The sequence below is a fragment of the Sporobolomyces salmoneus genome (genome assembly GCF_050403485.1).
Source record: "Sporobolomyces salmoneus JCM6883 DNA, S_salmoneus_JCM6883_v1_ctg19, whole genome shotgun sequence".
Lineage (NCBI taxonomy): Eukaryota > Fungi > Basidiomycota > Microbotryomycetes > Sporidiobolales > Sporidiobolaceae > Sporobolomyces > Sporobolomyces salmoneus.
This window is the reverse complement of record NW_027481144.1, coordinates 176,934-201,834: the sequence shown is the minus strand read 5'-3', so window position 1 is coordinate 201,834 and position 24,901 is coordinate 176,934. Positions and strand designations below refer to the sequence as shown.

Genomic DNA, 24,901 nt, shown 5'->3' with positions numbered 1-24,901 from the left:
TCGAGCGCACTGATCCCTTTCAACACCGGAGAGAGGCCCTTGCTCGCGAGGCTCCAACGAGAACGACCACGGTGGATTTTTCCGACAATTCGATAATTTCAAAACTATTTCTAAGCATCTTGTTCACCAGTGTACGCTGGCAGACGTTTTTGAGCGTCGTCCCAGTCGCAAGAACCCCGACAGAGATCGTTGACGAGTTCGATCACTTCTTCCATCTTGCCGATGAGCTGTAGAGTGGTATCTCGCTCTCGGAGAGTCATAGTACCGTTCTTTACCGCTGTGAGGATGAGACAGAAGCACGTGTCAGAGAGCGCGCCGAACAGAAGGAGAAGGCGATGAAAACTCACAAGCGAAATCGAGAGTGACACCGAAGGGAGTACCGAGCTCGTCGTTACGAGCGTATCGCTTACCGATCGAAGCATTCGAGTCATCGACGCGGGATGCGATACCGAGGGAGCGTAGTTGTTGAGCTGAACATAACGAGTCGTTAGTGACGGATCGCTTTTATTCAGGGAAAGAAGGAACTCTTGTACTTACAAACTTTGGCGACGAGAGGCTTGAACTCGGCGTTACTCGAGAGGGGAACGATCAAGCACTTGATAGGAGCGACGGCGGGAGGTAGAGAGAGGACAGCTCGGTTGACGTCGTCGGCACGGGCCCAGTAAGAGTGTTCGAGGAGAGAGTAGAGGATACGACCGATACCGAAAGAAGGTTCGATAACGTTGGGAACAAATTCGCGAACTGTTTTCTCATCGGGTCAGCGAGTTTGCAGAGTGAAAGCGCGAGTGAAGCTTACCTTGTTCGCGGAACTCTTTGAGGGTGACAGTGAAGACAGATGAAGGTACCTCGTACTCCTTGTCTGCAGCCTTGATGACAGCAGCTCTGATCGAGAGAGAGTATATTTAGTATGCTGTCAAACAAGGGGACCGTCCGAACCAGAACTCACTGCTTCTCTTGGAGTTGTTTGGCAGCGACGGCGAGATTGTCTTGACTCAGAGCGTGGATAGCCTCCTCGATAGGCTTCGCCTCCTTCTTGAACATCGGACCGAAAGCTTTCTTGTCGACGGAGGGGACGAATCGTTCGACGATCTTAACTTCTTTGAGCGGTTGACGAACGACCATCTTGTTTTGGGTCTTGTTTGAGTGTACCGTCAAGTCGTATGCCGAACGATCAGCGCATCCGACACATTCGATCCAACCGTACGAAGTTTCGATTTCGGCATCCCAGCAGTCGGCGGCGTAGTGAGCCATTTCGTTCGACATATGTTGACGGAAGCGGAGACGAGCGGGGTTGACACCGATCTTGGTGAGGAAGAGGAAGATTCGAGCGATGAAGTAACCGAGAGTTTTGTTGTCGACCATACCCTGTCATTCGCGAATTACGTTAGCTGCGACCAGTCGAGCAAAAGCGAGGTGTAACGTACAGATGAGACAGCTTCACCGATGGTGATTTCCGAGATGTCGGTGCGACCTTCAGATTGAACGTCTTTGGGGAGAAGGCGGAGAGTGATGTCCTTGACTTGATCGAAACGGTCGTGATCCTTGTCGAGAGGGTCAACAAAGTGTTCAATCTCGGCCATGGTGAACTCTCTGTCGAGTAGGATGGCGAAGTGAGCATGAGAGGGCAATGGGAAAGAAATAGGGCAAAATTTACCGGACACGAAGGAGACCAGATCGAGGAGAGATTTCGTTACGGAACGAACGACCGATTTGAGCAGAGGCGAAGGGAACACGACCGTTGTTGAACTCGAGTAATCGGTTGAAGTTGACAAAGTGACCTTGAGCAGTTTCAGGTCGAAGGTAACTATCGAGTGTACTCGAGTCAGTTCTCCCTCAAGTGACGGATGAATGAGACGACTGACCCCTTGATTTGACCAGTAGGACCGATACTCGAATCGAACATCAAATTGAACTCGACGGGTTCCGTGACTTCGTTTCCAGTTTCAGGCGCGACAATCTTGTGGTCCCGGATGAGTTGACCGAGTTCGGCACCGGTGTAGTTGTCAATCTTGGCGAGGATGGATTCGTACTCTGCTACGACTGAATCTTCGAGTTTCGCCGCGACCGACTTGACCTTTTTCTTCTTCTTCTTCGCGGTAGCGTCCTCTTCTTGCTCGACTTCCTTGACACCACGAGCTTCCTTGTCACCTTTGAGACGAGCTTCAAGTACACCTTCGACGAGGTGGTCTGCACGGTAAACTTCGTTCGTTTTCGAATCTTTGACCATCCAATCCGTGAATTTGTCGACGTGGCCCGAGGTCTTGAGGACGTCGGAAAGAGTCATGATCGTCGTGTCGAGTTCGAGCATCTCTTCCTCGATGATGAAGTGTTTACGCCATAAGTCGATAATGTTGGCTTGAAGAGAAGAACCGGGAGGGCCCTGGAACGCGCGAGAGGAGAGGGTCAGCCGCTAGCGAGCTAGCTCATGAGATCTTAGAGAGCTTCTCACGTAATCGTACAGACCCTTGACACCTGGGAGAGAGACGAGAGAGTCAGTTCTGTAGAGATGAAACAACCGCACGAGTAAGGTGAACTCACCTCCGTAGATCTCGAACGCAGGAGCGTAGAAGAACCTGCGAATGAGCAGACTCTCTAAATGATTGCGCTCGAATGCGTGGGCAGTCTTGTGGACGGTCGTCTCTTGAGGCTGAGCCATTTTCGAGCGGGAAAGAGGGACGGAACTAGAGAGGTATCGGGACCGTAGAGTAGTTGGTGGGCTGGCTGAAGTGTATGTACGAGCTGGTAGAACTTTCGATGAGATGCGAGCGAGTCCTCTCAGCATGCAGTGATGAAAGACGAACTTCAAATAAATTTCGCGCAAGTCAATCAATTTTGACTCGTCGCAACTCTCTCATGTTTGTCGCTCGGCAAGACAGGCAGAACGACACAATAAGGGCACACAAGGCAAGGGCGGGTCATCGAGACGTCAGGACTCCTCTCGATATGTCAAGTTCTGGCAACTTTCTTCTCGTTTTCAAAGCGAGCAAGGGTAAAGGACGGAGAGAGGGAGTGGGCAGTAGGAGAGAGAGAAATGGAAAAGAACCTCCTGCCTCAGGTCGTCGACATTTCAAAAGAAAAGAAAAAAAAGCGAAATCAAACTGAACAACAAAGAAGTGACTTGTTTTCTTTTTTATCTCGAAAGAACCTCGTCGACCCAACGACAATCTGGCGTTTAGTAGCCGAGGGCGGCGAGCTTCTCGTTGATGGGAGCAGCCTTGGCAGCCGACTTGAGGGCGGCAGTTTGGGCCTTTTGCGAGGCGACCTTGCGCTCGTGGAAAGCGGCGGCCTTGACCTTTCGCTTCTCCTCGAGGCGGTCGACAACATCACGGTAAGACCATCCGACTTCGTGAGAGAGACGCTATATTTCGCAGAATAGAGAGGTGGGGAGTCAGAGAAAGTTTTCGGAATGTGAAGGGGTTTCGACTTACCTTCAAGGTGCAGAACTTGCGTCCGGGCTTGAGGCGGAGAACACGAAGAGCTTGGGGAACAACCATCTTCTTCTTGCGGTCGTAAGGGGGAGGGACACCCTCGAAGACCTTGAGGCGCTCAAGAGCAGCGGCTCCACGGGAGGTCTATAATCGAAAATTGAAAACCCTCGTCGGTCAGTTTCCTTCTAAGCTGGTCACTCGCTCGAAAGCGGAGGACTGCGACATACCTTGTGGGGGACCATGCCGCGGATAGCCTTGTAGAAGATGCGGGAAGGAGCGCGGAAGTGGAAAGGACCCGACTTCTTGGGGTTGACCAAGTGACGCTTGTGGAGGTACTCGTGGTAACGGAGCTGTCAGAACAACGAGACTCTGGTCAGTACATCCGCTCGGAGAGAGCAAGGGAAATATACGCTGCTTCGTCTCCCATTCCTCCTCCTCCGCTTCGTTTCATTTTCGTTTCCCGCTTCAACCAACCGTACTTCCTCCTTCCCGAGTTCTCGTCTCGATTCATTCGTTGCTTCGCAGAACTCCCAGATTATCTGCCCCTCCGTAGCTTCTCCCGCACGCTTGAGGTCACTTTTCTCTCTCTGCCTAACATTTCCCATCTCATCCAAATCATCTCCTTCTGTCCGTCTCGCTCTACTGCCCCGTTCGATACCGTTCGAACGAGCCATTCGAGTATCCGCCATTCCCCACCGCGATTATCGAATGAAAGAGGTCGCCTAACCTTGTTCCTGAAGAAGGATCCCGAAGCGTTAAGGAGCTCGCATCGGACAACGACGACCTTCTACAGGATGGTTCGAACGGATCCCAATCGATTCATCAGCTCATAGAACGCGCAGGCAGTGAGAGAGGAGAGGGAGGTTCAGCAGACGTACTTGTCCGGTGAGAAGCTGCTTGGCGACAATCGAAGCGAGTCGACCCAAGAGGTGACCCTTTCCGTCGATGACCACAGGTGCTGCCGAGATAGTTGCCATCTGTGACTTGCTGGTGGACCACGAAGAGAGAGAGAAGGAGAGAATTCATTTTTTCTCACATCTGGAAAATTCACGCCAACATCTCTCTCCTACACTCGCTCTACAATTGACACGCCCATACAAGCAAGACCACCAGTAGCACACCATACCCTACCAACTCGACTCACCTGCGGTCTCCTCTCGACTTCCCGCCTTTCTCTCTTTCCCGAATCAGCATCACACTCTCTCTCGTCCGCCTCCAAGTATTCGCCCTCTGTTCAGTCTCAGTAGTCTCAGCATATCTTTCACGATCACTATCAGCGGCACGGGTATGCGCGCGGCGTAGGATCAGAGTGAGGAGGCGTAACGCAAGGCAGGACGGACCAGGTTGATCGACCCCACACAGGACTACAAAGGTCAACAACGCAACGTGTAGCGGGGACACTAGGCTACGGTGGAGTAGGGATGGATCATATACGCGAGCTACCTCGAGATGGAATAGATTTTACTTTCACCCTCTCCCATCACCCCGCTTCCTTGACATCGCTCGAGCTGTCTTGTGTTCTACTGGTCTCGCTCGTATCGTACTGCAGACCGCATCGACGGGTCGGAGTCGTTGGTTACCACGACTCTGCCTCAATCTGATCGCTGGAAACAATCGCGACCGATTTTACTATTCCGGTCAACATCGCCCTGTCTCCCGGGCTTCACCAGTCGCACGAGCAGAAACATAGAGAGCAATGAAACGTACTGGGGCGCCTCTCGCCTCGATTAGATACCTCCCGTTCGATTGCAGGTGAGTTTGAACTTGTTTCGATCTTCGTCTACTTCGCAAACAGTACCACTCAGCCCATCTTCCTTTGTTATCTGTAGAGAGGTTCAGCAATGCGACCCTTCTCGAGGCTACTCTACGTTGACGCGCAGAAGGCAAGGTCGAATCCCGTCTCTTGTGTCGGATTCTCACAATCTCGCCTCGTCGGAACTTCACTCGACGCTCGCGGACGATTAGACAAGATCTGCTCGGAAATTTCGCTCGCAACTTGTCCCCGGAAGGTCTAAGGACAGCGTCAACTAAAGTCGAGAGAGATTCGACCCCAGCTCGGCCACGTTTTCTCTTTAGGGTCTAAACTCTCCGCGGCAAGTCGATAGTTTTCCCTTACTCCCCGACTTGCAACTCTGTCTAACGTAGCGGGTCGCGATTGCTACATAGTTCAGAGGACCATATATAGCAGCGGGTTACTACTGTGTCTAACCAACAAACTAACTTTTAGCTCCTGGGCCTCAGAAGATGAATAATTCTGTCTGAGGTGTGCTTCGTCTTCGTTTCTCTCGCAAGTTTCCATCTCTATTCCCTTCCTTTCGATCCAATCTTTCCGCTTCGTCTCATCACTCCACTCCCAATCCCGTGAGGAGCCAACGACGATGAATACCCTCGACGAAGTTGGAATCGCCGAGTTTATCGACGACCTCGCTTCTTCCCTTCGAACCTACTCTCGACAGCTCTCCCTAACCTTCCCTCCTGTCGACGTCGTTCGAGCCCCGCAGCTTCATAGTTTCGCAGAGGTCGTCAAATCCGAATCTCTGGATCATTTCGACATCTTCAAGATCTGGACCCCCGATTTGTGGTCGCTCCTCTTGTTCTTCATCATCTGCATCAGCATCAAACTGTCGTATCAGTTCTTATTGGACAAAACCGCCATCAAGAGGACCCAAGACGTTCTTTCCGAGAAATGGAGTCACCAGGTCGAGATTGACGTCGCACGAAGCGTGCTCAAAAAGCCTCTGTCATACACGTAAGTTTACTTCATCACAACGAGGGTCTTTGTCAAGGAAGCTGACGCTCTGAAGCGGTACAGATTGGCATGGATCCTGACAATCACAATCGAAACGTTCGTTTCCTTCTCTCTCCGTTTTGAGGATCGGCCAATAGACTTACATCTTATATATGAACTATCGTTTCAGTACATGTCTCATCCTTCAGTGCTGTGCTTGGAGACTCTGGAAACTCGACGACGAGGTGAGCTGAATCTTCGCTCACGACAACGCACAGACTGACTTTAGCCTCTCATTACTCACGCTCGCTCATTGTAGCCTCTTCGGCCACGAGATCTCCAATTTATTCTCAGTATCATCAAGCTGCTTCTCATCGGGTACTGCGTCGATCTGTTGATGGCGGAAAAATCATACGAGTGAGCTCTGTCCCTTTTCTTTGTCAGATCGTCAGAGATACTGATCCTCTCTGCTACCGTCAGCATCTACCTTCACCACTGCTTCAGCTTCATCCTCCTCTTCGTCGGTCAATGCACCCTGTATTCTACCGAGGTTCGTTCTCTCTCGTTCTTCAAACTCGCGTACTATAAGCTCACTTGTTGAGCTCGAATAGGATACGATCTTTCCCCGACTCGCCAACTGGATGATCCTACAAGCGACTCTCGCACTGCCTCTCTACTTCGGCCTTGGACTCGTTTCGCTCGAAAAGTTCCTCCACGTTCAAGATTACAAGATTGGGTTACAAAAACGCGTTCTAAAGTACGCCTACTACTTCATGAGGTTCATGACCTGGATCTATATCCCGCAAAAAGTCGTTCCCGCTGCTTTTTGCCTCTATTGGCTCGGCAAAAGTGAGTGCCTCGTCATTCTCTCTTTCGATGCGTTGCTATAACGAAGTTGCTGACGACTCGGGATGATATTCTATCGTCATGTAGTGTGGAACGACGTGAAGCATTCAGCCTGGGGAATCGCCTGGTTAACCATCGCGACTCTTACGATTCCTCTCCTCCTTCTCCTTCAAATTTTCGTCCTCAGCGATAGCGTCGCCGCAAGGACGAACTTCATCGGCTATCGAGTCTTTGGAGGACCTCTACCCTCTCGACGAGGACCAATCGCCAGATTCGTATCGCGACTCCTTTCGTTCAACCGAGTCACTTCGAACGAAAAAGGATCTGACCGACAAGGAGCCGACGAAAGAGCTGGTACGTCATCCGTGATCGCTCTGTCGCCCTATCTGTGAGGATGTTTCGCTGACAGGTTTCGACGTCTTCTTCGACAGCGAATGCTTCTGCGAAAAGCAAAACTCCTCTGTTCTCTATCAAGCTGAAGGAAGAAGCGGGTAGGAAAGGATCAGTCGCATCGAGCATGACGGCAGCCTGAAGAGGTGGAACAAACGGGTGATTGGGCTAAAGCACGATTGATAGATTGGTGGATGGATTAGACTTGTTGGCACTTTTCTCGCTTCTCGGATTGGCACTTGTCCTGTATTCCGGTGGAACGACTTTCGCAACGTCGGCGCTACTGTATATCGATCATTCTTGTCATCGTTCCGCGTACGTCGTTGTAAACAAGCCAGCCGGCACTAAGCGTGGAAAAGAAAAATCAAGCTCGAGCTGTTTTCCTCGCCCAACCCTCGCCTCCTCGATCTACTCTTGTACCTACATAATCTGACGATCGCCACTTGTGACCGACCTGCCTCGGAGTCGATCCGAACAAGGCTGCTCGTCTCGACCTTCAAGGGAGTGACTTGAAGTGGGCAGCAATGAAAAGTTGGCCAAGCATCAATGAGGCTTCCGCTCCGCAGGCAGATCGGTATACGATAGCACGAGACGGAATCAGGGTCGACAGGTCGTAGAAGGCTCGAGGAAGGTGTTTCTCGAAACGTTATCGCGTTATCTCGACGATTTACTTCTCTCCCTCTTATCTCGACTTCAATGTCACCATTTGTCTCGCCGCGACACTGCTAGACAACGCGAAGGAGCATACACACAATGTCACGGCTCCTCGACTCGCTCAATCGAGCCGTTCCGATCCAACTCTCCCAACATCTCCACATCTCTGGCTTCTGCTCCTTCCCCTGTCGCCCACCTCGCCAGACTCCCCTCAGGCATCGCAAAGAGGACTGATGTAACTACTACTTGTATTGTGTACCCAGCTTTGCGCTTTCACGTAAGTTCCCTTTCCGCTTCAACTTCCCTCATCATCTTCCTTCTTCATACACAGTACTCACGCCTTCTTTTGATCGGCGCGACGTCCATAGCTCGCTGTAAGAGCCGCCGAGTCACCCTTGAGATCTGCTCCGGAAATTTGAGATCGTCGTTTCTTTCCCTTCAAACTTCTTCGCAGTCCTGTCGATTCATCACCGCTTCGGAGCTCAAGCCGACTCTCCAACAAAGGAGGACATCAGGCAAAACGATCAGGAAGCGGTCGAGGAAGCTCTCCCCTCGTTGCTCGGTCAACGAGTTCTCACTAGTTCATGTTTCTCCGCGGTAACGACGTATGTGTTTTCCCTTCCTCCCCAGCTTCCACCTCCTTCAAATGAACCGGCTTCTCCCGCTAGCGCAAGAACATGGTACGATGTCTCAATTGTAAAGAGCCGTTGCGATCCTTCGATCACTCAATGACACAAGTTTTAATTTACGAGCAGAAGACACCGAAAAAAGTTGCGTCCTCTTTTTGTTGGCCCTCTGCTTTTGCTGCTGTCTACGGGACTCGGATCTCCTATACCAACTCGACGCCTCCGTCTTGACACGTGAAGAGCCATCAGGACGACGATGAATCCGACCGATGAACTTCAAATCGCCAACTTCATCAATGAACTCGCGTCGTCTCTCCAAGCCTCTACGTCCCAATCCTCTTTTAATCCCCCTCCCATCGACGCCGTACGAGCTCCGCCTCCGGCAAACTACGCAGAATCGCGTTCCTACGATTCTCTCGACAGCTTTTGGATCTTCAATCTATATACCACGGACTTTTGGACGCTGCTCCTCTTCTTCTCGATGTGCCTGTGCATCAAGCTAGCGTATCGATTCGGATTGAGCAAGAGCGCAGTCAAGAGGACACAGGCCGCCTTGTCGGAGAAACACGGTCATTCAGTGAACATCGAAGTCGCGCAAATCAAACTCGAGAAACCGCTGTCCTATGTGTAAGTAGTTTCCCGCTCTCGTTTAATCGTGTGGAAGAAGCTGACGACGCTTTACTGAGAACCAGCCTTTCGTGGATGGTGACGATTTTGACTGAGGGGTGCGTTCTCCTTTCTCACGCCTGGTCTCCTACAATGAGCTCGAACTGATCGATCATGTGACCTTACAGTGCATGCTTGATTCTTCAGTGCTGTGCGTGGAGGATTTGGGCGATCAGCGATGAGGTGAGCGAACGACAGCAGAAGAGGGAAGCATCCTCGCCCCGACTCGAGGAACTGACGTTTCGAGGCTCTCGTTTTCCGCTACAGCCTCCTCGACAAGAAGACTTGCAATACATGATGGAGCTCATCAAGGTGCTACTGATTGGATATGTCGTTGACCTTTTGATGAATGAGAAATCGTTCGAGTGAGCGCTTTTCTTCCTTCGGTCGTGATTCCATCCCCATCCGAAGACGCTCACGGATTTTGCATACTTTTCAGTATCTACATCCATCACTGCCTTACCTTTGTTCTCCTCTTCATCGGTCAATGCACGATTTTCTCGACTGGGGTCCGTCCTTTTCTCGTTCGTGCTTCGACCTGGTTCTAAAGCTGACTCCATCGAACTCAGTAGGATCCTAACTTTCCCCGACTCGCAAATTGGTTAATCCTACAAGCTACCCTCGCATTCCCGCTCTACTTTGGCCTCGGACTCGTCGCAGTCGAACGGTTCCTTCACGTTCAAAATCACAAAATCGATCTACAGAAACGCGCTCTCAAGTACGCATACTATTTCATGAGGTTCATGACTTGGATCTACATCCCGTCGAAGATCGTTCCTGCCGCTTTCTCTCTCTACTTCCTCGCCAAAAGTGAGTTTTTTCTCCCTTTTCTGGGTCTCTCGCGACTCGAGGCTCTGACACTCTTTTTACTCGCTAGTGTGGAACGACATGAAACAATCAGCTTGGGGCATCGTATGGCTTTCTGCCGCGACGATCACGATCCCACTCTTAATTCTGCTGCAAATCTTCGTCCTCTCCGACGGAGTAGCATCCTCGACGGCTTATATCGGCTATCGGGTGTATGGGGGACCTCTCCCCTCGAGACGAGGCCCGATCGCTCGATTCGTGTCGCGGAACTTTCCTCGAAGACGAGGGCTTCCTCGGAATTCTTCGAAGGGGAAGATTTCTGACCGAAAAGAAGAAGAAGACGATCGTGCCAGTATGTTGACCTCCTCTCCTACTCTTTCGAACTTGCGGACATTTCGCTTACTGTCTCTCGTCTACAGCGAACGCCTCAGCGAAGAGTCTTACCCCTCTGTTCTTTGTCGACCTGGCGAAAGAAGCGGGAAGGAAAGGATCGGTCGCATCGAGCTTGACGGCGGGTTCGGACGAATGAACGGATCGGCTTCCATTCTCCTCGGTACATAGATAGATAGACATTTATTAGACTTCCGCTCACTCTACGGAACTGCAACTTGTAGCATACTTTCTCGCAGTTAAGCTTTGGCACTCGAATCGGTTAGCTGCTTGCGACTTGTTGAACGAGCTCTCTCCCGGGCTGGATCGCTCTCTGATCCGTCTCTGGCAGTCGTCAAGCTTGTCTGCAAACTTTGCTCGAACGTGTGCGATTTCGCAACGCCTTACAAATTCATTCTCTTCGACTTTTACTCAGTCGTCTATTGCCTTGACAAGCTCTCTAATGTTTCCTAGACCTCTTCAGGTGATACAGGGAACGTCTTGGGTGTACTCTTTTAGCTCGCTCGTGTTGAGGCTCGACGACTAACCAAAAAAGAAAAGAGGGTCGAGCAAAGCAAGCAACCGCGGGAGCATTGGTCGACCGAACTCACACACTCGCTCCAAGCTACTCCCACTGACACCTTTGCTGGCATTGCAAGTCGCGAGGTATTTCCCGAATCTGTATCAACGACGGAACCTTCTGCCTGTTTCGAACCCGACAGAGTTTTCGATTGCTACCATGCAGAATGGACTGGGGACGGGTCGGCGAGGAGTATAGACGAGTATCAAGCAAGATCGAGGGAGAGAGGCACCCCTGCGAAACGAAACGTGCTCGAGCCTCGAGAGCTCAAGAGGACGCAAAAGCGATTCAAAGTTTGAAACTTTCGAGCTTGTCTCTCTCCGCCTTTTCCTCGTTTTCGCTTTCTTTTCTCACAGCCAACACGTTTCCCCAGTTTCTTACTTTCTGAGCTATTCTCGCTTACTATCTTCTAGCATCATTAAAGGTCGGCCGATCCGTACACTAGAATCGGAACGAAAGAGAAGAGAGGAAGTGATCCGCGCGAAGCAAGACAGTCGAACTTCGTAACGAATCGCTCGCAAACACCGTCGAGCTGAGGTGTTGTGTCAATCCCGATCAGTGTGTACAAATGAAGGAAATGAATTCCATCAAAGACTAAAGCATGTTCACTGTTCAGCGTTCGATGGCCTCTGTGCGAAAGGGGAGAACTTTGACCCAACCTTCCCGATCGACTCACAGCATCATTCCTGCATTTTTTTCTTTTTCGTTCGGTTCTTTTTTTTACCCCAGCTGTTTCGCGTCTCTCGCGCAAAATCACTAGCGAGAGCCGGGAAGACGGAACCACCGTAGTCGTGAAGTACAAGGGTGTGCGAGAGAGAGCCCTCTGAAGCAACTATGACAGCCGATCTAGTTTTTTAGCTTTCCCTTCCCTCGTTGATTTCTTCCGTCCCTCTTCGTTTCTCCCTCCTTACCCTCTTTTGTCAATCCTAGCATAGTACCCGGGACGGTACTCCTTTCGTCTTTCCTTTAGCCTCAGCACGACATCCTCCGACACCCTCGCTTCAGTTCCTCCGACTCTCTCCCTCTCTCTTTCCTCTCCAAAACCTTTCTCCATCCTTCAACATCTCGCCTCCTTCTCCCCGCTCTTTCTCCGACATGGCTTCGACGATTCCCGACGCCCTGGATCATCTCGCCGACTCTCTTCGCTCCTTACCTGAAACGACGAGCATCGCGAATGTCACCCTACTAAGCTCCCTCCTCTCCCAGTTCTCTCACGACGTCGCACCGATCCTTTCCATCGTTCTCCGAAACGAACAGGATGCCCTCCTTTCCAACTCTTCGTGGATCTCGACCCATCTTGACGATATTCGCAACCTCATCCACCGATTCCCTGCTTCGACCGTTAAACACGCCTCTCACAAGGAGCTCATCGAACTCGTCAAGTTTGACAACCTACGATACGGTATTTGGTCATTGTTTTCGCCCGATGTTTGGACGCTCCTCCTCTTCTTCATCATTTGCGTCGTCTCGAAACTCCTCTTCAATGTCGGACTCAACAAGAAAGCTGTCGAGCGGACTCGGGTCGCCATGTCGAACAAATATGGTCACGAAGTTCCTACCGACGTTGCGAGAACCGTTTTGAGGAAGAATGTCGGATCGATGTGAGTTTCATTTTCTCTCATAGTTTGTCGTCGCCCCGATTGTCGTCGGCTTTCGTCCTGTCGAGTCCGAAGTGAATCGAAGAGATGGACTGATGCGGAAGCTGACTCGTTTCGAGGTCGTCTTTCACAGTCTCGGCTGGATCCTGAATATTTGCGTCGAAGGAACCTGTCTCGTTCTTCAGCTCTGCGCATGGCGACTATTCGCACTGAGCGAGACTGTAAGTACCCTTCTTCATCCTCTGAGTATAGCTAGAATAGCTGACATACCGGTCCTTTGCTTTCGAAAATAGATGGTTCGGGTTCGGGACATCCAAATCTTGCTCGTCGTCATCAAGATGCTCCTCATCTCCTACGTAGCGGACCTATTACTCGGAGACCACGGCGCAGAGTTAGTACCTTCCACTCGACTTTTATAGACTCGTGAGCTTACCGAACGTATTCCATCCTCGCAGCGTTTACTTCCATCACCTTTTCAGCTTCCTCTTATTGTTCGTTGGACAATGTACCTTCTTTACGACTCATGTAAGCCTCGTCTCTCCATAAGCGACAGCAACGTAATTCACGTCTCGAGTCTGTGCTCACCTTTGTCCCCGTCGACAGAATCCGCTCTTCTTTCGACTCGCGACTTGGATGCTTCTCCAGGCAACCCTCATCATTCCCATCTACGTAAGTTCCGTGTTGTCGAATCCGTTCTGTTCTCCGTTATTGACGATGAACGCTTTTCGAAATGCTTGCAGGTCGGTCTCGGCTTGATCCAAGTTCAACGATACTATCAGCTTCAAGACTACAAGCCTAAAGAGCAACAGAAATACCTCGCCTGGGCTTACCACTTCCTCCGGATCACGAGCTGGGTCTACATTCCTCAGAAGCTCATTCCCGCCGCTTTCTGCCTCTACTGGCTAGGCAAGAGTGAGTACCCCGTCATACTCTCGAGAGACGAGTGAACAACGAACCTGATGATTGATCTTGTCGCAGTGTGGAACGACGTGAAATCTTCTCCCTGGGGAATCGCCTGGCTCGTTATCGCAACCGTCACCGTCACTCTACTCCTCTTCCTACAGGTCTTTATCATCTCCGACAGTGTCGTAGCCCACACGAGGTTCATCAAGTACAAGGCGTTCGGAGGAACCCCTCCTCCTCGCGGTGGCCCGATTGGACACTTTGTAGCTCGCGTCTTTAATCGACGAAGACGTTCTCCCGCTCCTCCTTCCGGCGATGTCACCCCTGTATCGTTCGATTCGACATCGTTAACCGAGAAGGAGAAAGAGATCGATTCGGAACCTACTTGTAAGCCCCGGTTCTCTTCCTTGTTTCTTCGCTCGAGTGACTCATCCTTTTTTCTGTTCTTCTTGCAGCTCCATCTATCTCCACTGCGCCTTCTACCGTCACTGTATTCGAGACGATGCCCAATGTTGCGACGTATAAACCTTCCGATTCTCCTGTATAGAGCTTCCCTCTCAGAGGGAAAGGAAAGAAGGAGAGGAGTTCTCTACCTGTTATTACCACCCATCCGAAAAGAGACAGGCCGTCTCCCACGCTTCAACCGATCGTCTATGTCGTTTCATCCTTAACGTTTCTCCTTATTTGTGCCCCATTTCTCGTTGTGTTTATAGAGTCACCCTGTTTCCCTCTGTCATGTCAGTATCGTGAGCCATCTCGTTTCTCACCAGTCGTTCGAGTTGTCGCGAGAGAGTGAAGGCGATGTCGGCGATAAGAACGATTGCAAGCAGTAGATAGGACGAGTTGACAACAAGGAAAGGAGGGGAAAGATCAAGCGGATTGAGCGTGAAGGAAAAAGTTGTGAATATCCGATCGTGAGACTTCGAGTCCATTCTTCTCATCCTGCTCAAAACGTTCGGGGTGGAGTGAGTACGACCTCGAGAGCGCGGAGAGGAGATAGAGAGACGGACTGGATAACATTTCTGAACGAGCATTCTCCAGTTCGTCGTCAACCTCGTCAATTCATCCTCGCAAGCTTTCCATACTGTCTTCGAGACATCCGTGTGTTCGGCGGCGGGCGAAGAAATGTCGGCACCAAAGTGTTTGTCGACTCGTTTGTAGAGAGCATCGATCGCTTTTCGAAGATCTTTCGGTCGAACGTCGGAAAGGATTCGACGGAGAGCTGATTTCGTGTAGGCAGAGTGGAGGGAGACTTCAGTCGGAGGCGTCGTGCGAAGGAGTTGTTCGAGTCCAGCGAAGTAATCCTTGAAACCTCGAATCGCGTTAGTCAAACCATCACAGCGAGTGAGGACTAGAAGGTTGACATACGACGACACGAGAGAGAGGACGACGCAGGATGAGTCGAATGTAAGCGGCGAGGTTTTGATCGTACTTTTCTCGAGCTTGTTGCACGAAAGGAGCGAGAGCGGCAACTTTCTGCTTGCCCGAGAAGACGGCGATGATGTGATGCATGTTCTCTGGAGTTCAATCCGATGGGAGTATAAGCTGCTGTCGACAAGATACTCGAGAGAAAGCGGACGCACCGATGAGAATGACATGGTAATTGAGTTGATCTTTTCCTTCTCCCGGAGCTTGACCTTGACCCTCTCCGTCCATCTTCGCCATCTGCTGAAGACAGTCGAACATGGTTGCGACGATTCGTTCGTACTGCGAATTGACGACGTTGCGAACGTCGAGCTTCTCGCATCCTTCCAACTGAGATTCGACCCGAGCGACGAAGAGCTGCAGAAAGAGAGGCGTGGTCCAGGTCAGAGAAGTGTCGTGGCAAGGTTCACTAATGTCAGATGAGAGTTTACAGGGAAGATTCGAACGAAAGGAACGACTCCTTTCCGTTTCTTGAGCGTCAACTTGGTCTGCTCGATGCTTCGAATTTGCTCCTTCTGCTCGACATAAGTTACCTAGCGTCAGTCGAACTTCATAAGCAGGAGCATTCAAGTGAGGAAAACGTACGCAAGATCGTTCGAGCGTCAAGAGCGACTTTTGGTACTGTTTCTGCAACACTCTCGAAACAAACTCGTTGTGTTGTCGTTCTCCTTGCTCAATGAACCGATTGAGCACGGCGAGGATCCCTACGACTTGCCTAGATTCGAGGGAAGAGTCGAAAGGTGAGCGAAAAACCTCGTTAGACTGAGATCAGAGAGAACGTACATCGGATCTCTCTGTAACACTCCATCGACCCAATCTCTCACTTCGGTTTCTAGCCACCCAAACACTCCTTCCATCGCAGCCCGGATATCCTTGAATTTCCCTTGTTGACTCGCGAGGTAGGTCGAAGCTCCTCGCCTGAAGAAAGTCTCGAGCATCATGTAATCGGCAAACGTGATCGAGGTATCGATCGTCGAGATGTGTAGGAAGTCGGCGATGAAACCTTGTTCGCGAGACAGGTGAGGGAGGATTTGTTCGAGTGCTCGACTGAAAGCCTAGAGACAGAGGATCGAAGGTCAGCTCGTTGCTGAGAGGCAATACGATCGAGGGGAGCTCACTTCGCTAGCAGGCATCTTGCCATCTTTGTCCTTGTCCTTCTTCCCTGTCTCGAGAGGACTTCTCACGAGAGTTCCAGCTCGTCGAATCGACTGCTGTCGCATCGTCGGCGACTCTCTCGTAGCGAAACCTACTCGCATTCACCGAATCAGACGAGTACTCATCCGGGGATTGAAAAGAACCTAGATTTACTCGCATCCAATTCGTCCTCGGTAGCTTTCTTGACTTGCTTCTTCAGTCCTCCGAGCAACTCTTGGATCTCATGTCGATGTAGATCACCCATCGCGGCAAAGTACGCCTTATTTGGGTCGAAGGAAGTGCGAATTAGCTCATTCTCCAGGTAGAAAAGGATGCAAATCCGAAAGACCCCGACTCACCGAACAAATCTGTCCGTAACGACCCGTATCGATCTCTTTGACGAACAACATCAATCCACAATACCGACCGAGGAAATCTTCCATCGTATCGTGTGAAGGGAGTTGTCCCATCTTGAGTTTGTTCTGCAAAGTCGAATTCTTCGGGTTCAATAATTGATCGATCTGCGTGAAAGCAGCACACTACATCAGTTATAGCGAGAATGACTGATCAAGGAGTACCGCGCACCTGGAATTTGAACATGATGGAAAGGAAATCCAAGATTCGTTTACAGAATTGGTCTGCTTTCGTTCGATATTCTCCGACTCGTTCAGACGCAGCTGCCATATCTCCGACCGCTGTGAAGTGGAACGCGCTCAACTGCATCAGTTCGATTCGATTGCCGAGATACAGCGGAGAGAGCATCGCACCAGTATCTCGAGTAGAAAGGAGCGCTTTGTATAGCGACACGGCAGCTCGTTCCAGTTTCTCGATCCCTTGTGGATTCTCGAGCGATTCTTGTGACAGAGCCGTCAAATCTTGTTCGGCGATATGGATCGTCGACTGTCATCCGAGTTCCCGAGGATCACGAGATCAGGACCGGAGACCAGAATCTGTGAGTCAAGGTTAGGACTGACCATGAGTTTGTCGAGCTCGGAGAGTAGAGCACGTTGATTCGAAGTTTGAACTTGTAATCCACGGTTTTGAGATTCGATATGTCCAATATCGTCCGTCACGAGCTAGAGCGTCATCACGATCGTTGTCAGTCTCGAACAGGGCAGAGAAAGAAGACTAGTGATGGCGTACATTGAGCTGAGTCTTGTAGAGACCGATTAGAAGATCCATTCGATCCAATTCTCCGAGCGCATCGTCAAGGTGTTTGATGACTCCCGTCACTCGATCATCCGTCTCCATAATCGCATGAATCGAAGCCTATTCACATCTCACTCTGTACTATCAGCTCTTATTCCTGACGAATTCAAAAGAGAGATCGGAGTCAAACTCACAGCTTCCAAAGCTTTCAATTCCCCGATCAACCTCTTTTCAATCTCATCCGCTTTCCTTCCCTTCCCCCCGCCTCCTCCTCCACTCGATCCTGATCCTCCATCACCAGAGTAATGACCAACCGAACCTCTCCATTCGAACCCTTCCAACATTTCTTCAACGTTCGATAAGATTGTCGATTCGTCAATGAGGTGAGACTCGTCCGGGAGAGTTGGTTGACGACGTGGAGTTGGAGATACGATTGGGTTCGTACTTTGACCGTTCTGACGAGTACTCGTGGGTGACTCCGAGCGACCGTTCGTTGAACTTGAGGGAGGAACTCGAGTTGTCGAAGAAGAGGAAGAAGTTGTAGACGGGAGAGGCGGTCGTGGATCGTCCCTCGTCGTGTTCATCGTCGTCGAAGGTTGTGGAGTGAATTGGATTCCCATTCCGACGACAGGCGCAGAAGATTTCGACAAAGAAGAAGCGGAAGGAGGAGGAGGAGCTGATTCGGATGGAAGTGTCGCTTGTCTTCGACTCGTCGGAGCCTGAGGCGGAGGAACATCTCTCGGATCCATTATCCGACTTCTCACGCTATCAGGAGTTCCAGCTCTCGGATCAGGATACGATCCCTTTCTCTGCTGGTTCGGCGGAGGATAATGTTGAGATCTCGTCGACGCAGAACTTGGAGGTCGGTCTATCGGGTAAGCTGATGATGAAGAAGAAGTAGCGTGAGGAGGGGGAGGAGCGGGGGAAATTCGACCGGGAGGAGCTTGAGGTTGAGGGGGTTGATAAAATTGCGAAGAGGATTGTGAAGAGCTCAGATGAGTCGGACCTCCTCCTCCTGTTCCGAGTCGAGACCCGGTCGTGCTGGTCGAAGCGGCGGAACTCGGTCGATGGATCGATTGTCCGGGATAGTCGGATCTCGAGTAGGAAGAAGACGCTTGTTGTTGCTGGCGAGGATCTGGATAAGTCGCTTGTTGTCGCGGCACTGGGATTCTCTGAGGCTGTGAAGGAGCTGAAGGAGTCGTAGGGCGTTGCTGAGAGGGAGGAGGGAGGTTCTGCGGCTGGAATTGTGAAGTAGAGGTTGAAGGAACTGGAGGTGCTGGATTTGGTGTATCGACCGAGAAGCCAATGAGGACGAGATCCGGTTGAGCTCGACCTGAAAGTGCGGAGGGACGACGTTGAGCGAAAGGAAACTCGGAGAAAAGGGAGAGAGGCTCACCGATACTGTTCATGAATCTCCGCCAACACCTTACGACGGTAACGAGGAAAGCGGCTTGTTGTGACGAGGGAAGATCTGTCTCGTATCTGTATGATTTACCGTTGATGACTAGGGTGAACTCGAGGGGCTAGAACGATGGGAACGAAATGAGCGAGTCAGCTTGCGAAGCAGGTAGTTGAGATTCATTCGACGCACATGTAATCGACCTTGATACATCCGCTGTTCGACAAGATGGAGGATATTCGTCAGCCTCAAATAACAGCTAGGAGAACGAATAGCCTCGTATCTGACGAACCTTTGAGACTTCTACCTGTCTTAAATCTTCCAAATTCCAAGTTTTCCCAATCGAGAACGTTCCATTCGCGTTCTGCTTCGCTTTATGCAACCTCAACCTTCCGTCCCTCAAAGCTGTACGACGGAAAGAGCATTATTTAGATGAGGTTCGGGAATGAGTGGGAGAGCGGGGAGAGAGCTCACTCGAAACGATCAGGAATCTCGGTTTCCGTTGATCTGAGTTAGGCACCGGCTCAAACGTCTGTACATAGGCGACAAAATTCTCTTGTGCTGTCGACGAGAAGAGAAGAGAGGGATGAGATTGAGTGATGCGATGAAACGGGAAGAGAGAGAGAGAGAGAGAGACTGACGAGGTTGATTCGTTCCGGGCGGAGGAGAGAACAAGGAGCTTATGATAGCTCTCGAATAGTCTGCTGTAGACATCCTCGGACTAGATTCATGCGGGAACAAGAGAGAGAGTCGCGCCGGTGAGTTTGATCAACTCTCTCTCGCTTTCTCATCACTCCCGCGACTACTCCACCGCCTGTATGGCCATACCGATCGAAGCTACCGCGCCTCTGTCAGTCACGCGGTCCTACAGGCCTTACTACTCGCCTCTCGAACTCGATCAACTTTCTCAACTTCAATCGACCTCAAAGTCTCAGCCAGACCTCTCCCAGCACAGGTTGAACCACTTCAGACAACTAGCGTGCGGATACATCGAACGGGTTGGGCAGAGAATTGGATTGTACGTTCGGAACTCTCTCGAGCCTTTGCTGTCTCTCCCTCTGAGCTTACGCTTCTGTGCTCTACAGCCCTCGGAGAACTATTGCTACTGCTCAATCACTCTATCATCGTTTCCATCTCCATTTTCCGCTGCGAGATTTCGCTTACCAGGTGAGTGAGCCCCTTTCGAACGAAATTCGTTTTCGTACAATGAGGTCCTTTACTCGCTAGGATGTATCACTCTCGGCGATTCTCGTGGCGTCCAAGCTCGAAGATACTCTCAAGAAACTACGGGATATTCAGATCACAGGATTTCAGATCGCGAATATGATGGAGGGAGGAACTGGTCAAAGTGAAGGAGATTCATCCGTGCGTCTTCCGGTCCTTTCAGTCAAAGTTAGCGCGCAACCCATTCTAACTATGTCGGACCGTGCGTACGTACAGGCACAAGAAGCTCATCGACCGCAATTGATCGGAATCGAACGCTTAATCCTCCAAACAATCTGTTTCAATTTCACCTTGCACCGTTCCCTCACTTCCTCCTCCGACTCTCTCTCTACTTTCTCTACTCCCGAACTTCTCTCCATGACGAGTGTTCCAACATCGAAAGACCTCTTCTCCCACTTGTTACGACTCTCAACTTTACTTCCTCTCCCAAATGAAGAGGCGAAATCGTTCACCTATCTCGCCTTCCTCCTCGCGACGGATCTGTTCAGAACCCTCAAGCCACTCAGTTATCCACCACATACGTGCGCTGCTGCGTGTCTTCGATTAACCTATTTCCTCTATTACTCGAACGCGAGTAACGAACCTCAAGAGCCGATACTACTCGGACCAGATCAAGTAGGATTGGAATGGTCAGAGAAATGTGAATCTCGAGACCAAGATCTCGACGGTGAGCTCTCTCGCTCCGTCCCGCTCGTTCTCCGTCGAACTCATCTCACGTTCCCTCTCGTCTGGCTTCTAGAAATCGCTCAAACTCTCCTCAACCTGTTGATCGCTCTTTGTCCCCCCCCTCCCTCGGCATTCTCCTCCCTTCCCACCTCCTCTTCACTTCAGAACGTCTCTCCTTCGTTCTCCCCCTCTCAACCTTCCCCGTCTGAATCGGGTTCGACTCCAACAGCAGCAGCAGCAACAACAACAGGGAACACGGCGAGACAGACGGAACGAGATCGACAATTATTACAGTCTGGGATCCCGAATGCGTTTTCGCATGAGATTTTCTCGTGGTCCCCTTCTGACGGAACGGGAGGAGGAGGATCAACAGGAAAAGGGAAGCGAGTGATCACGGTCGACGAATTGAGGGAGATCAAGATTCGAATTCGAGAATCTGGCGAGACTCGTCGGAAGAAACGTTCACGGACCGGGGGCGCTCAGGACGAATCATCCGAAGGCGACGGTTCGGAGGAACAGCGTTCGAAACGATGGAAAAGTTTGAATACTCAGGGAGGGATGGAAGAAGTACAGAGATTGAAGGAAGAAGCGGAAGAGAGGGAACGGTTCAAGAATGAAGAGAGGGAGGAAAGGGAACGGGAGAAGGAGAGTGGGAAGACGGAGGAAGAGAGGGAGAGGGAGAGGGAGGCGAGGAGGGATAAGAGGGAGAGAATGAAACCTGGTAGTGTGAGGTATATGTTTTGAAATCTCGAAACAACGGAAATACAAACCTCTCGAACTGGTCGGTAGGCGTGAGGAGAGCCGAATGAACCCGACGAGCGTTCGTCTTCAGATTTCAGTCACCTCAGCTACTTGCCTCGATGCTTCTTGAATGTTTCCTTGACTCCCTTTCCCGCCTCAAGATCTTTCCGACATTTCTCATCGACCTCTCTTCCCTTCTTCGCCAATTCGATCACTCGGTCCACGACGTCCGGTCTTACTACGACCACCCCGTCTAAGTCTGCGACGATCAAGTCGAAGGGATGAACCTCTGTCGGAGGGAACGCTTGATCGGATGAAGGAGAGGTAGGCACGATCGAGAGTGGAACTTGCACACGAGAAGGACGCGTGAAGGGTGATTGTCCGAGTATCGAATGACCTCTTGCGTATACCTGAGTGCGATTGGGAATCAGTCTCGCGAGTCGTAGCAAGCTCGTTGCTGTACGAGCTTACCGGCAAACCCAACGATCTTAGTTCGGCTAAATCTCGACACCTGCCAGAGATCATGACGCCTTGGACACCCTTGTAGTGTAGTGATGTAGCAAGTAGACCTCCGAGCGAGGCAGACTTGACATCTATTGAAACGAAGAGAGATGAAGATCAGCCGAAAAACGAACCAAGCGTCGAAATGCAGAACTATTTGGTGACTGACGAGGAGGAGACGAGATGACAACGACGCTGTTTGGGGTCGCGAGATCGATCTACAGGCGAAGAACTTTGTCGAAATGAGCTCGTTACCTTGCAACGCAGAAAGGAACGAGCTGGTACGAACGAAGTGATCTTCGAGTTTCGGGGCATCCGCGCTCGAAGCGTCTACCATCTGAATCGATCTTGCACAGGACGATCAATATGCCGAGGGACCTCTAGCTGTGCGGGAGCTCACCTCGACTGTGAAAGCTTCTCCAACGACAGTTTCATTCTCAGCTCCGCTGAACCGTTTGAGATCCGGGAGATAGCCACCGGTCGGATGCCCCAGCTTTACGAGAGCATCAGAGATCTGTCCATTCGACGATAGCGGAGTCAGTGGGAGCGCGTCGAGTCGAAAGAGCCGAAGGATCGGGAGAAAGTCGGACGAACCTCGCAAGAGGAGAAGGATCCCAGTTTGGAGATCTGTTCCGGGGTGAATCGAATGCTGGACATGTTGGGTTGACGTCAGGCGGAGGAAGATCGTGGGTAGTGAAGGGAGAGAGGAGGAAAGACGGTCGATTCGGAAGTGGGGAGAAGCGAGGGTTTCTCCTCACCCAATTCTGCTCGCATCACTATCGACTAGTACCCCAGAGGAGACGGTGTCCCTCCAGCTGATCAGCTCGCCGACCTCAATCGCGACAGACCAGTATTCCCTCAACTTTTTCGATTTATCGATCAAGCGTTCTCTCTCTCCTCCAACAACCATGACGAGTCTACCGACCCTCTCAGAAGGGTCAGCAGCACCTAAGCAAGCTCCTCTCGATGTCGTCAAGTACTACTCGGATCTGTTGGCGAAACCTGATGTGAGTGAACTTTTCTCCCTTCTCTCTACTCTCTCACCTCGATGGTACGAGCTCGATGATCCGACAGAGCTGACCGAGATTCTGCTCCTGGGTAGCCCTTGCCGGCACCGATTGCAGCAGTCGATACGTTGGCAGAACTGGTCTCGCGTTGTGACTCGAATACGATTCAAGAGCTCCTGAACCTCCTACGACAAGCTGGAACATCCCTCGCTTCCGCATCGTTCAACCCTGTGGCCTGTGATTCGGGAACTTCATTCTTCATGCGATATCTCACCCTTCGTGAGTCGATCCTCTCGCTTCTCTCTTCCGAGGGACCGGGTTGTACTGACGCTGCGGTAATTGCGTGTAGAGCGACCACCTCCGGAAATGAGTTTTGTCGAGTTCAAGAAAAAGTTGGTTGCGAGAGCGAGGGAGTTCTGCAAAGGTAGCGGGAAATGTCGAGAGTTGATCGCCGTGAATATGAGCGATTTCATCCAAGACGGTAGCGTGAGTCGTCTCGTACCGCAAATCTTATGCTACCAAATCTGATTTCGGTTTCGAGGTTTTCACAGACTCTGCTCGTTCATTCTTATTCCGTAAGTTCGACCGTATCTCACGTGCTCGTACGAAGCCTCCACTGATCCCGGAATCCATCTAGCGTGTCGTCGTACAAGCACTACTGTATGCCGCTCAAGAGCAAAAGAAACGATTCCAAGTTTACGTTACCGAATCTCGACCTTTCGGACTCGGCATCAAAACCCAAGCGATCCTGTCGCAAGCTGGTATCCCGACGCAAGTCATTCTCGACTCTGCGGTCGCCTACATCATGCCGAAGGTCGATGCGGCGGTCGTTGGAGCTGAAGCGGTCTGCGAATCTGGAGGTTTGATCAACTTCGTGGGTCCCTTCCACCTAATTTCTCTGCTTCGTCTGCGCGTACTGACCCTAGTCGTACACACGTATAGATTGGAGGCTACGGACTCGCGATTGCTGCGAAAGCGATGGGAAAACCTTTCTACGCTTTGGCCGAATCGTTCAAGTTCACTCGATTATTGTAAGCTATTTCGCTGTCTTACAGCGAGACTATGCTGACGGGATTGATGCTACCTCACAGCCCCCTATCTCAATATGACCTTCCCTCTTCTCTGCCGACTGCTCCTCTCACGTTTTCATCTGCGTCAAGCGAGACAACTTCAACCGATTCTCCGATACCTCCGACGCCTTCTCGACCAATGATCAACAGCCCGATGCCGTCTCCTCTTGAGATGAGTGATGCAGCGACCCTCAACAACCCGACACTCGATTACACAACTCCAGATCTCGTAAGCTGGCTAATTTATCTCCTTTCGTAGTAGCCAGATACTGACATTGCGCTCGTTCGACGTCCATGTTTAGATTACACTTATTCTGAGCGACCTCGGCACGATGACTCCCTCGGTAAGTTGTCAATCTACCTAGTCAGACCGAAGCAATCGTTTGCTTCGTCGCAAGTCGGGCTGATCGTTCGTTTCTTTTTGATCTCTCTAGGGAGTAAGCGACGCTCTGTTCACTCAGTACGGGGGCGAGTAAAGTGCAATGAGGACTGGGCTGAAGAAGAACACACTCGTGAGACAACTGCAAAAACTTTGGATCGAAACGCTGTTCCCGCTCACGGATCAATCAATTTGAGCCCTCCTCCCCCGCCGTGCTCTCGCCGCAGCGGATTGCGAGGAAGTTCGATACTGTACTGCTGTCGGTTAGCCTCGCAGACTAGACCACGACAAGCGAGGCCAGAATCTGAGCTCGATAGACACGTTTACAATTTCCTCTCTCGGGACAGAACGAGGCAAAACTCTAATTCCGTTCCTTCTCTAATTCTTTGAGCCAGTTCTATTAGAACCTGGTTTGGACGGTGATTACAGATTTTCATTACGATTACAACTACTCGCCATCTAGAAATCATCAATTCCTTCCCGGATAGGAAAAGGCCCGCCCGCAACTGACCCGACCTCCCTTTCGGGGGAAAATCACTCGCCAAACCTTAGCTCTGAGAAGCCAATCCTGCCTTCCACATCCGAGTTTTGCGAGCTTTTTAGAATTTCGC

General features: G+C 51.0%; 9 protein-coding genes across 9 annotated transcripts; 5 read left to right on the top strand and 4 right to left on the bottom strand.

The window, feature by feature from the left end:
* Positions 1 to 110: 110 nt before the first annotated feature.
* JCM6883_002069 (uncharacterized protein) lies at positions 111 to 2,782 on the bottom strand (the record flags this gene model as incomplete). Its single annotated transcript, XM_076631748.1, has 10 exons — positions 111 to 277; positions 348 to 470; positions 538 to 741; positions 797 to 882; positions 947 to 1,365; positions 1,425 to 1,590; positions 1,655 to 1,804; positions 1,863 to 2,380; positions 2,450 to 2,472; positions 2,539 to 2,782. The coding sequence occupies 10 exons, from the start codon at positions 2,780 to 2,782 to the stop codon at positions 111 to 113; spliced, it is 2,100 nt and encodes a 699-aa protein (XP_076488319.1).
* A 390-nt stretch (positions 2,783 to 3,172) lies between these two features.
* On the bottom strand, positions 3,173 to 4,405 carry JCM6883_002068 (uL13 family ribosomal protein; the record flags this gene model as incomplete). The annotated part of the gene is made up of 5 exons (XM_076631747.1): positions 3,173 to 3,358; positions 3,429 to 3,572; positions 3,656 to 3,778; positions 4,156 to 4,215; positions 4,307 to 4,405. 5 exons carry the CDS (start codon positions 4,403 to 4,405, stop codon positions 3,173 to 3,175), a joined length of 612 nt encoding a protein of 203 aa, XP_076488318.1.
* Positions 4,406 to 5,806: 1,401 nt separating this feature from the next.
* Positions 5,807 to 7,534, top strand: JCM6883_002067 (uncharacterized protein; the record flags this gene model as incomplete). The annotated part of the gene is made up of 8 exons (XM_076631746.1): positions 5,807 to 6,177; positions 6,241 to 6,273; positions 6,347 to 6,401; positions 6,476 to 6,573; positions 6,637 to 6,706; positions 6,768 to 7,005; positions 7,090 to 7,356; positions 7,434 to 7,534. 8 exons carry the CDS (start codon positions 5,807 to 5,809, stop codon positions 7,532 to 7,534), a joined length of 1,233 nt encoding a protein of 410 aa, XP_076488317.1.
* Positions 7,535 to 8,928: 1,394 nt separating this feature from the next.
* JCM6883_002066 (uncharacterized protein) lies at positions 8,929 to 10,674 on the top strand (the record flags this gene model as incomplete). The annotated part of the gene is made up of 8 exons (XM_076631745.1): positions 8,929 to 9,299; positions 9,365 to 9,397; positions 9,467 to 9,521; positions 9,606 to 9,703; positions 9,778 to 9,847; positions 9,911 to 10,148; positions 10,216 to 10,497; positions 10,565 to 10,674. The coding sequence occupies 8 exons, from the start codon at positions 8,929 to 8,931 to the stop codon at positions 10,672 to 10,674; spliced, it is 1,257 nt and encodes a 418-aa protein (XP_076488316.1).
* Positions 10,675 to 12,189: 1,515 nt separating this feature from the next.
* Positions 12,190 to 14,142, top strand: JCM6883_002065 (uncharacterized protein; the record flags this gene model as incomplete). Its single annotated transcript, XM_076631744.1, has 8 exons — positions 12,190 to 12,695; positions 12,826 to 12,913; positions 12,986 to 13,083; positions 13,148 to 13,217; positions 13,296 to 13,361; positions 13,433 to 13,604; positions 13,671 to 13,982; positions 14,051 to 14,142. 8 exons carry the CDS (start codon positions 12,190 to 12,192, stop codon positions 14,140 to 14,142), a joined length of 1,404 nt encoding a protein of 467 aa, XP_076488315.1.
* Positions 14,143 to 14,465: 323 nt separating this feature from the next.
* On the bottom strand, positions 14,466 to 19,416 carry JCM6883_002064 (uncharacterized protein; the record flags this gene model as incomplete). Its single annotated transcript, XM_076631743.1, has 20 exons — positions 14,466 to 14,537; positions 14,606 to 14,899; positions 14,964 to 15,112; positions 15,179 to 15,377; positions 15,452 to 15,535; positions 15,606 to 15,735; positions 15,804 to 16,075; positions 16,139 to 16,266; positions 16,329 to 16,434; positions 16,514 to 16,675; positions 16,740 to 16,849; positions 16,922 to 17,054; positions 17,129 to 17,230; positions 17,298 to 17,423; positions 17,498 to 18,636; positions 18,700 to 18,826; positions 18,895 to 18,918; positions 18,995 to 19,107; positions 19,177 to 19,263; positions 19,344 to 19,416. The coding sequence occupies 20 exons, from the start codon at positions 19,414 to 19,416 to the stop codon at positions 14,466 to 14,468; spliced, it is 3,630 nt and encodes a 1,209-aa protein (XP_076488314.1).
* A 104-nt stretch (positions 19,417 to 19,520) lies between these two features.
* CTK2 (Ctk2p) lies at positions 19,521 to 21,336 on the top strand (the record flags this gene model as incomplete). Its single annotated transcript, XM_076631742.1, has 5 exons — positions 19,521 to 19,720; positions 19,788 to 19,869; positions 19,930 to 20,067; positions 20,143 to 20,593; positions 20,666 to 21,336. The coding sequence occupies 5 exons, from the start codon at positions 19,521 to 19,523 to the stop codon at positions 21,334 to 21,336; spliced, it is 1,542 nt and encodes a 513-aa protein (XP_076488313.1).
* Positions 21,337 to 21,440: 104 nt separating this feature from the next.
* Positions 21,441 to 22,491, bottom strand: JCM6883_002062 (bifunctional 4-hydroxy-4-methyl-2-oxoglutarate aldolase/oxaloacetate decarboxylase; the record flags this gene model as incomplete). The annotated part of the gene is made up of 6 exons (XM_076631741.1): positions 21,441 to 21,743; positions 21,805 to 21,926; positions 22,004 to 22,052; positions 22,124 to 22,171; positions 22,235 to 22,348; positions 22,429 to 22,491. 6 exons carry the CDS (start codon positions 22,489 to 22,491, stop codon positions 21,441 to 21,443), a joined length of 699 nt encoding a protein of 232 aa, XP_076488312.1.
* Positions 22,492 to 22,742: 251 nt separating this feature from the next.
* GCN3 (translation initiation factor eIF2B subunit alpha) lies at positions 22,743 to 24,387 on the top strand (the record flags this gene model as incomplete). Its single annotated transcript, XM_076631740.1, has 9 exons — positions 22,743 to 22,841; positions 22,937 to 23,120; positions 23,191 to 23,327; positions 23,393 to 23,416; positions 23,479 to 23,715; positions 23,784 to 23,872; positions 23,933 to 24,140; positions 24,214 to 24,255; positions 24,346 to 24,387. The coding sequence occupies 9 exons, from the start codon at positions 22,743 to 22,745 to the stop codon at positions 24,385 to 24,387; spliced, it is 1,062 nt and encodes a 353-aa protein (XP_076488311.1).
* Between the last annotated feature and the right edge of the window lie 514 nt (positions 24,388 to 24,901).